Source organism: Thunnus thynnus, chromosome 19, assembly GCF_963924715.1.
Source record: "Thunnus thynnus chromosome 19, fThuThy2.1, whole genome shotgun sequence".
Classification (NCBI taxonomy): domain Eukaryota; kingdom Metazoa; phylum Chordata; class Actinopteri; order Scombriformes; family Scombridae; genus Thunnus; species Thunnus thynnus.
In genome coordinates, this window is record NC_089535.1 from 28120691 (window position 1) to 28130962 (window position 10272).

The 10272-nt window shown below is 39.5% G+C and overlaps 1 protein-coding gene across 1 annotated transcript; it reads left to right on the plus strand.

The window, feature by feature from the left end:
* The first annotated feature begins 1768 nt into the window (after positions 1 to 1768).
* LOC137170329 (protein SET-like) lies at positions 1769 to 9671 on the plus strand. Its single transcript, XM_067573619.1, has 8 exons — positions 1769 to 1994; positions 3803 to 3860; positions 3953 to 4095; positions 4314 to 4417; positions 4504 to 4617; positions 4829 to 4999; positions 5882 to 6016; positions 6631 to 9671. Exons 1-8 carry the CDS (start codon positions 1925 to 1927, stop codon positions 6649 to 6651), a joined length of 816 nt encoding a protein of 271 aa, XP_067429720.1. The 5' UTR covers positions 1769 to 1924; the 3' UTR covers positions 6652 to 9671.
* The last annotated feature ends 601 nt before the right edge of the window (positions 9672 to 10272 follow it).

The window sequence follows — 10272 nt, forward strand, 5'->3', positions numbered from 1 at the left end:
TCTGTAAATGTATAAATCATGAATGTGAACCCAAAGCTGTAAGCAAGAAAAATGATTCCTGAGGCTTGCTAGAGAGAACCAGTGACCAACAGTGAAAGACATCCATACATGGGTGTGGTAAAGGGGAGGATTTGGATTTTGCATAGACTAGAGGCTTGAATACGACAGGAAAAATGTTGCAGTGTTGGCTGCACACTGTGTATTTGATTTGGTATTGTTTGGCCAGTGATTATACTTTGTAATAATGATCTTGACATTTAAATTGACTGTATATGGACACTGCAGTTTGCCACCACCCATACAGAATCAGAATCATCTTTACTGGCCAGGTATCTTTACACATACAGGGAGATTGACTAATGTTTAGTAGCTCTCAGTGTACCCACACAAAATAATGATATTTGGTAAAAAAAAAAAAAAAAAATGGTAAAAAAAAATGACATGCTACTTTATATACATATAGTAGGTGTCATATGTCAGCTTTACAGTTATATTAACAGCTAGTTTCCTAAAATAAATACAGAAATGCTATGTGATACTGTAGCATGGTCATATAGCTTGTAATTAAGTGCAATGGGAACAGTTTTGACCCATTTGGATCTTTTGGAAATTCTTCATTCAACAAGAACAATGAATATTTACATTAATTCTGAACAGGAAAATGTTAAATTGAAGAAAAGGGATAAATGTATGGAAATTGTTTGAAAATGTGACTATGCTTGCAAATTATTTTTTTGTAAGTATAACATTTAGTTTACTGAACATGTAGTTGTCCTGGATGGACAAGCAAAGTACAGAACCAGTAGTGATGTGTGAGTCATGAACGAATCGTTTGAAAAGAAAGACTCTTTTTACTGAGTGACAAGTCTTCGTCTCCACTAACTTGTTCACTGCCCCTCCTACCTGCTAGCTAGCTAGTGGGAACTATGAAGACAATTGTAATGTAACTGTATTTGTGGAGATGTATCAAGTGAATTACTGTATTAACCTAGACCTGTGAGAAAAGCAACCATTCTGGCATTTGTTTCAACTCAGTACTCGCTCTCCCAGCTCAGAGCTGAAGGTCTGACTCAGCACAAATCACTCACCCACAAGTTCTTTGCCACAGTCAGCTGTCCATGAAGTTTAATTTGTCCTTTTTAAGTAATATACTACTACTCGATTCTGATTGATCAATCATGAAATTCAACAGTCTGCAATTTCTGATTAGCAGACTCACTGCATTAGAATTGAGTACATATATATCCGCATGAGTGAAGTAATTCAGGCCTCCCCAGTGACCACGAATTAACCACAAATGATTTCCACCCATGGGGTCCCAAAGGTCTCCATAGCATCACCACACATATACACCTTCACTCCTTCCATCATAGATAACACAAAACCTGAACAACTCTGCCTTTCAAAAGTGCAAAAAGTATGATGGGTAGAGGTGAAAATGAGAGGAGGGTGAAAAGTTTGAACCATCAGACACCTCTATTCAAATCACCAACATTCTCCAAGAGAAATATTTCATGAGATGTATTTATTTGAACTAGTCAGGGCCCGGGTTGCAGGCTGTAATCAGTGGAGGAGTGTTAGATTCTCCGGGCTTTGGGTGACTAACTCGGTGACTCGAATGACTCGAAAACTCGATTCTCTTTAGTGAGTGAAAAGAGTCGAACCTGCCGTCTCTAATAACCAGCGCGCTGAAGAGGAGTTTAATGTCCTGCCTGTTGTGTCGCACTCCAGCCAGCTGGCGGCAGCAGAGCACCATAAATGTGTTCACCGACCGAGCGCCGCCGAGGGAAACATCAGTCCTCCTCATCGTGGGCTCCGAGAAACACGCACTCTGTAAGGTGGAAGAAACTTTTATCCTCCAGAGAAGAGTTAGAAACCACCCGGGATATACATCTGGTCTAAAGACTCACGGCAAACGATAACCATGTCGGCTTCATCGGCGAAAGTCAGCAGAAAGGAGAATTCAAATCACGACGGAGCGGACGAGACCTCCGGTAACGTGAAGGAATGGCGGTTATCCCGCACAACGCCATTTTCATTTGTTTTTCGTCATTTTGTTATTTTCAGTGGACTGCTGAGTTCAAATGATACATGTGTGTATGGAGTTTAATTTAGCCTTGTAGGACTGTACAGTGATGTAGCATGCTAGCATGTGCTAACTGTTTAGTCAACGTGAGTGGTTAACATTAGCTACATTAGCTTACACTAGCTAGTAGTTCACATGAAGGAGGCCGGTTTTTGTGCTGCACAGCCTGCATTTTGCGTGATTGTTGTTCATTCAGCCACATGTGGGAGGTTTGTTTTTGAGTGGTATTGATGAAAACGCGTGCAGCTGAGCGTTTCCTTTACAACACGTTTGTGTCCGGAGCTTCCTAAACGGTTGTTTTCGACATTAGTAGCTGACGTTAGTGCAACATTGACTGTATTCAGAGTCCCAGCAGCCAGGAGAGGCCGAGCACTGATAACTCGAATAATGATAATAACTTTAATAACCATGCGTGCTAGCTTGGCTTTAGTGTGCGAGTTAGTAGCTGGACAAAATGTAAACAACCACTTTTTATTCGCTCATACAGTTGAAGCATCGCTATTTGGTGGCATTACGAATGTTAATGTGTGTTTATAATGCGTAAATAAGCTCTGGAGGACCTCGGAGTGTGTAATTATCAGCGTGAAGCGGACAGCGTCTCATTCAAACCAGGCCGCCTTTAGCAGCAACAGGAAGCTCCAGACTGCAGGAGGCAGAGGGTCTGTCTGCCTGGATCCACCACACACACACACAAACACACACTGTTTAACACACCGTGTGTACTGTGGAGAAATGACCGAGAATAGAGTTCGTCTGCAATCGCTAAAATGTACGTTAAACATTGTGATGAATTACTTGGGGGATCGTTTAACCTTTAAAGGGTGATGTTTTTGCAAAGTTAAGTTTTGGTTGTTTAAATGTGTCCCGAATTGCTGATGGATGCCTGACGTCTGTACCGACATTGACAGTTTAAAAAAGAAAATCTGATAATGAGAAATGTGATTATATTCATGAAAAAAGTCCGTTTATTTATCATGCTTCAGAAGACGGCAGCAAAACTTTTTTTCTGTGCTCGTTTTGAAATAGATTTATTGCACATGATTGCATTTTGTGAGTGCATTTCATGTCAAGAAATTGTAAACATGACTTCAAAATAGATGAAAGCAAGATAGTGTCGAAAACCAAGACAAGATTAATAAAACATATTCAATGTTTAAAATAAGCAGAACTTGAGTAGAAGCAAGTAAATGAAGTGCTGCTGTTAATCCTTCAGTACTACTGACTGTCGTTTTCCTCGCAGCAACTATAAACTGTATTAGTCAGAAGACATTTAATTCCATTCATCACACTTGCAGTGAAAAATGTGGTATTCACATAAATAAACAGCAGCTGCGTCATTAATCATATGATTAAACATGTCTGTGTGAGGCTGAGATTAGTTTTTCTGACAATGGTTGGATGAGAGTGTGGTGGACAGTGTATATTTGCTTTGTGAGCCACACCTTAATAGTTGCTGCAAGAGAACGGATGAAGGAAAGGTCACAATTCCTGTTAATAATATAAGGATGTCCAGGATGCAACAAGCATCAATTAAATTCATGTGGTTTTTGCATATCTTTGTTCTGTCACATTATTTATTATTTTTAATCAGAATCCCTCAGCCTTAGATTACAGTAACCTCAGTTACCTAGTAACTTGAGTCAGCCATATTTGTTATTGGTGGCAGGAGTATGCGGCTTTCGTTCCAAGATCCCTAAGTTTCTTTTTCCTTTTCAGAAAAAGAGCAACAGGAAGCAATTGAACACATTGATGAAGTACAGAATGAAATTGACAGGTGAGTTTGGTCTTTTTAAGCTATGGTAAATGTGTGTATGTGTGGAGAAAGTTTTTTTACTCATGTGTTTTGCCCCCCCCCCCCCCCCTCAGACTGAATGAACAGGCAAGTGAAGAAATTTTAAAAGTAGAGCAGAAGTACAACAAATTACGCCAGCCATTCTTTCAGAAGCGATCAGAACTCATAGCCAAAATCCCCAACTTCTGGGTCACAACATTCGTCAACCATCCACAAGGTAAGTTACTGTTTTGTTGTGTCTGCATGTGCATGACTCTGTAAAGAACAAACTTTGCTTATAACACAAATGATCATCAGTGGAGTAAAGAGTAATTGTCTTGTTGTATTTACTACTTTTAAATGTGACATTATTTTTTACATGTTGACATTGCACACAGAGAAGTGTGGGATCAGCAGCTAACAGTCTGTGCTTGTGTTTTGCACGGCGACGTGTAGTTTCAGCTCTTCTGGGAGAGGAAGACGAGGAAGCACTTCATTACTTGTCGAGGGTGGAGGTCACCGAGTTCGAGGATATCAAGTCAGGATATAGAATAGATTTTGTGAGTAGTCATGTCCACTTTGTCGTTGTACATTCTTAACGGCCGTACGCTGATGGAAATTGACTCAGATGTCCTTTTTTTTTCAGTATTTTGATGAGAATCCGTACTTTGAGAACAAAGCCCTCTCCAAAGAGTTTAATGTAAATGAGAGCGGAGATCCTGTTTCCAAATCGACTGAAATCAAATGGAAAGCTGGAAAGGTTGGTTTGCTTTTTTTTTCTTTGGTTTGTATGTGGTTTGATGAAAGATTTACTTACGTATTTAATACTACAACACATTAATGTAAGGAGTGAGAAAACTTTTTATTATAAGAGCACAATTTTACTGCCTCTCTCTCATCTCCCCGTTGGGTTTTCTTCTTGTTTCTGTTTGCTTACACTTATTTTTCTCTGAACACGTTTTCCTCCTCAGGACCTGACAAAGCGCACAGGCCAGACGCCAAACAAAGCCGGGAAGAAAAGGCAGCATGAGGAGCCAGAGAGCTTCTTCACCTGGTTTACTGACCACTCGGATGCAGGAGCTGACGAGCTGGGAGAAGTGATCAAGGACGACATCTGGCCCAACCCGCTGCAGTACTACCTGGTAGGATGATCACTTTCACCTTGCTCTCCTTTAGTCTTAACTTCACTCTGAGCTGGCCACACACTGGCCCTCCAATCACACTTCTGACACACACTTACATTTTTTTAATGTTGTTTTTAAGTTCACATGAAAGTTGCTTCATTGTCATGGCGATGGTTTATCAGTTACCATGCAACCTTTATTATTGTTATATCTTAGGACAGTGATATAAACACTGATTGAGACAGAATTTCCTCAATATATTGAAGTAACATTGGTTGACAATGTCAAAACAACCAACCACATCACAGGAACAAAGCTGTTTCCAACCAATCACATGGCGGTACTTTATGAACCGGCAGGCACTGCAGGGTTGGTTGAGTTTGCTAAATTCCTTGTGCTGTTGTATTAAAGTCAGAAAGATAGACAAGAATGAGGAGCGCTCTCTCTGAGGAAACTTTCATGTTGTATTATATTGAGAAGTGTTCCTAATGTTTTGTCCACTCATAAACATACATGACTCCAGTACACCACAAGCACCCACTACGACCTCAGTAATAAACATAAAGTAGAATTATCACCATTCTGACAATGTCAACAAAAACTGAAAGTGTATACGCTTGGTAAAAGTAGAATTTATGGCAGAGCTGTTGTATAGGATAGCATTAATAAAGTGTTTGGTGAGTGTATGTATCAATGTAGATATATGTTGGCTGAAGTAACAAGAGATTGCAGCACAGAAATGCCAAAACAGTGAAGTGTGATGTCATTTAGAAACAGTGCCTCCATAACATAGTCTACCAGAGAAGAACCGACCAGCATCTTGGTCACAATGTTTTCTTATACTGTCACTTTACACTCAAGAAACCAGTACCAGGTGGTTAATGTCTAAATGTTACCAAGGTCCCCGACATGGAGGACGAGGAAGGTGACGGTGATGATGACGACGATGAAGAGGAGGGTCTGGAAGATATTGACGAGGGGGAGGAAGAAGAAGGTGAAGATGAAGATGAGGATGGTGATGGAGAAGATGGAGAGGTAAGGACAGCACTGATCACAAAGCAACTTTCTTGCCATTCTCTGTAGTGTTGAACTAGTGACTGTAATCAGTGACAACTAGAGCCTGACCGATATATCGGTCGGCTGATATTATTGGCCGATATTTGACTACCGCAGATATATCGGTATCGGCATATATGTTGTCTGATATGTGCATATATATATATATATATATAAAATTAGTTATATAGGCAGCATTTTATGAATATTTGATCCTTTTTCTTAATTCAAGTTTAATACATACGTACATGTGTTTTTTATTTGAAGTGCACTGATGTCATTTTATACAATAAAGTTTATTGTTACACTGTAAATATTCTGTCTCCATGACACATCTTTGTCACAAGTGTTTGATAACAACATTTTAGGGATCATTGCAAAAAACATGCATTATATTCTGTGTATATATAAGATTGTTGACCGATATGTTGATATCAGAATTTTTTTACTTTCTAATATCGGTATTGGCCTCATAAATTCAGTATGGGTCAGGCCCTAATGAAAACATTCTGTCCAATAGAACAATGGTAACTCAAAGGACTTCTGAAACGTTTTCTTGGAACAATCAGTGAAATCTTTATTTTTTCTTTCAGGATGATGGTGAGGACGATTAAACGTTTCAGCCAACATCTTTTCCCAGTCCTCCCTTCGTGATCATCCTACAACCCATGGGAGCAAAATATTTTGTTTGTTTTGGGGAGGGGGATTTTGTAAAAAAAAAAACAAAAACAAAACTTTTTTTTTTCCCTGTGTGTCGTCAGCCTGTCCGTCCTCTTCCTCTGCAGCCACAGCCTGTCCATAATGCCATGTCTCAAGACCAGCTCCATACAGTTGTATGCAAAAGTTTGGGCACCCCTTGACAAATAACATATTTGTTTGTTTGTTTGTTTGTTTGTTTGTTTTAGTTTTTAGTTTTTTAATTGAAAAGATGTAAACACAGGCTCTCTAGGATATGGAACTTAAAACAGTATTTTCAGCAAACATTAATGCATAGTTACTTTTTATGTCATGAATTGAACAAAAATAAATATAGCTGCAAATGGCAATTCATGGGTCCAAAACTTTTTGTGCTCAACAGGAGGAAGCAGCTCAATCAGCCCAAATGAAAGCAGGTTTCAGGCTGCACAAACATGAGTAAAGTGTCCTCAGCTACTTTGATTCTGTTTGAAGGAGGAGTGAGACCAATCACACACTTGTTTCATCATAACAAAGCCTGCAGTATTTCAAGAATTGCACACTCAAAGTTCCACTATTTGTCCCCCCTTCAACCGATGTGAATGAATCTTTGTGTGAGTGTGTTCAGGAGCTAGTGCAGGATGTCTCCAGTGAGTTTAGTCAGGATTGCTCAAAGGCATCTTGAGTTAGTTGAGCAAATATGTGATAGGCCACGCCCACTTGCACCAATCAATATGGTGCTTCAAATTTTGGTTAATAATTGTCTTCAGAGCATGCACCCCAATTTTGGTGAGGTTCTGTGCACTGGGCTTTCAGATAGACATTTGTGGTGCCCCCTATGGGTCAGGCTCCAAATGCTTTGCTAGACTGTTCCCAATGACAGACTGTTATTTACCAAGATGGTTAATGAGTTCTGACCAATATTCTCTAAGCTCCGCCGTTTGCAAAGATATTTTGGTTGATGGCAGCCATGTTTTTGGACCAGTCTTTCTCATCTGTAATAGAAATGTGTATCTCAGTCCCCTGAGCTGATATACCAAAACCTTCAGTTTGCGTCTCTTGAGGTAGTCCACGTGGATTTCGAGGTATGTTTAGGATCATCATCCTGTTGTAGAAGCCATCCTCTTTTCAGCTTCAGCTTTTTTTTTTTTTTTTATACAGTCGGTTGGATTTTTGCCTCCAGAATTTGCTGGCATTTAGTGGAATCCATTCTTCCCTGGACCTGTGCAGTGTTTCCTGCACCTCTGGCTGCAACACAACCCTGAAGCATGATAGATCCACCCCCATGCTTAACAGTTGGCAAGATTTTCTTTTCATGAAATGCTGCTCCTGTTTTTCTCTAAACATACCTTTGCTGACTGTGGCCAAAGAATTCTTTTTTAACTTCATCAGTCTGCAGAACTTGTTTCCAAAACGGCTTCTGTAGATGTTCCTTTTCGTACTTCTGACGTTGGATTTTATGATGAGGACGCAGGTAAGGTTTTCTTCTAATGACTCCTCCATGAAGGTCTTGTTTGTGCGAGCATCGCTGCACGGTGGAACAGTGCACCGCCGCTCCTGTGTCTGCTAAATCTTGCTGCAGGATTTTTGCAGTCAAATGGGGGTTTTGATTTTCTGACCAGTACATGAGCAGTCCTCTCCCAGAGTTTTCTTGGTCTTCCAGATCTCATCTTGATCTCCACAGTTGCCCTAAACTACCATCTCTTAATTACATTTCACACTGTGGAAACTGCAAGCTGACAACACTGTGCTGTCTTGTAGCCTTCCTCTGTATTGTGGATGTCAATATCTTTCATTACAGTCTCACACAGCTGTTTAGAGGAAGTCCTGGTTGCTGAGTGTTCACACAAGACTTGATGAGTCAGAGTATTTGTAAAGCTCTGACATTGGCACCAGCTGACATTTCCTAATGACAATTGTTGACATGCCTCAGGCCTAACCAGCTGATCAAGATCTGAGACCTTGTAAAAAGAATCAGATACTTCAGAACTCTTAAGGTGCCCAAACTTATACATGTCAGTGTTTTTATTATTTTTTTTAAAATAACTTTTGTTCAATTTATGACATCAAAACTAACTATGCATTCATGTTTGCTGATGACGTTGTGTTTTTCTCCATATCCTAGAGAAACTATTTACATCTTTTAAATGGAAAAAAAAGACCAAAATATGTTATTTGTCAAGGGGTGCCCAAACTTTTGCATACAACTGTACACAGCAGGTCTACATCGGGTGCAGTGGGGGTGTCGGTGGCTCTCTGGAAGTCTCACCTGTCATTGTTTATCTACATCTCCCAAAGACATGCAAAAGAATAAAAAAAAATTTGTAGCATTCTGCACGTCATCCTACGTAGATTTAAAATACGTACAATAGCAATTTCTATGTAAGATATGAAGTTACAGTTTCTGTTGAAGTTGTGAGTTCAATAAAAAATAAGCCATGGTGCAGTGATAACTTAATCATAGCATCCTTAGCCACTTTTATATATATAAATGTATATTATAATATATCCAGTGGTTGGGGGGTACTAAGGCTTATTAGAAGTTGCATTTTCCTTTGTGACTTATTGTAGAAATGGAACTGATTGAAAGCACCAGCTTGTTCCTTTCAACTGTTGTAAATGTTTTTGGGATATTCATGTATCTTGGTAAGACAGTGGTTAATTGTACACAGTTTAATGGGGAGGGTGTGGTAGGGCAGCGGGGGTTGACACCGACTCTGGAGTTCTGTTAAATAAATTTTCATTATGTTGTTTTTCAGGCACCCACAACAAAGTTTGAAATGTACATTTTTTTATAAAAACAGCCTAAAAATCTAATTTTGAGCTTGGCTTAACATTTTGAGATGGGAGAGAGGAGGGGAAAAAAGATCTCTGTAGAATCTCCTGTTCCACTGGAAACCTGTTCACATTAAATTAAGTGTACCAGTTGCTTTGTTACAATAAATAAATGTATACATGATGTTTGGAGTAGTTTGATCGTATTTGGGTATTTTCTAATTGGCGCTATAGTTTTTCTTTTCACATGCTGATCACTTCTGTGTCCGTCCAGAGCTTAGCTGGTTACACACCTGAAATGTCACACAGTGAACTTAATCATATAACAAAAAGATAAATGATAAAACAGACAGGTATTTTATTTGTTCAGACAGTTAAAAATGACCCTGTGCAGTGTGTCAATTGTCTTTGTTGACATGTATGTGCCTTTCCTATTGGGGTCCAAACAACATCAATTACATGGCTCACTAAGCTGATACACAGTGGCTCTTAGTGTATGTTGATAGGATAGTAACAGGCTCTACAGGTGAATGTTACATTATGGAAGTAGCTCATCTTTCTGCACAACATAGTAGAGGATTTGGGGAAATGATTCCTGCTATTACAGAGCTTATTGTTAGTAAACTACCCTCTACCTGCAGCAGTGACTCTGTATCTCTGTTAACCTAAAAAAACCAACCTCTTTAATCTTCTACAAATGAACATTTGTCATGTAGTTCTCCCACCAATAGGTGTCAGACATCTCTCACATGAAGTGACGCTTGGAGAAAAGTGTTTGGCTGACA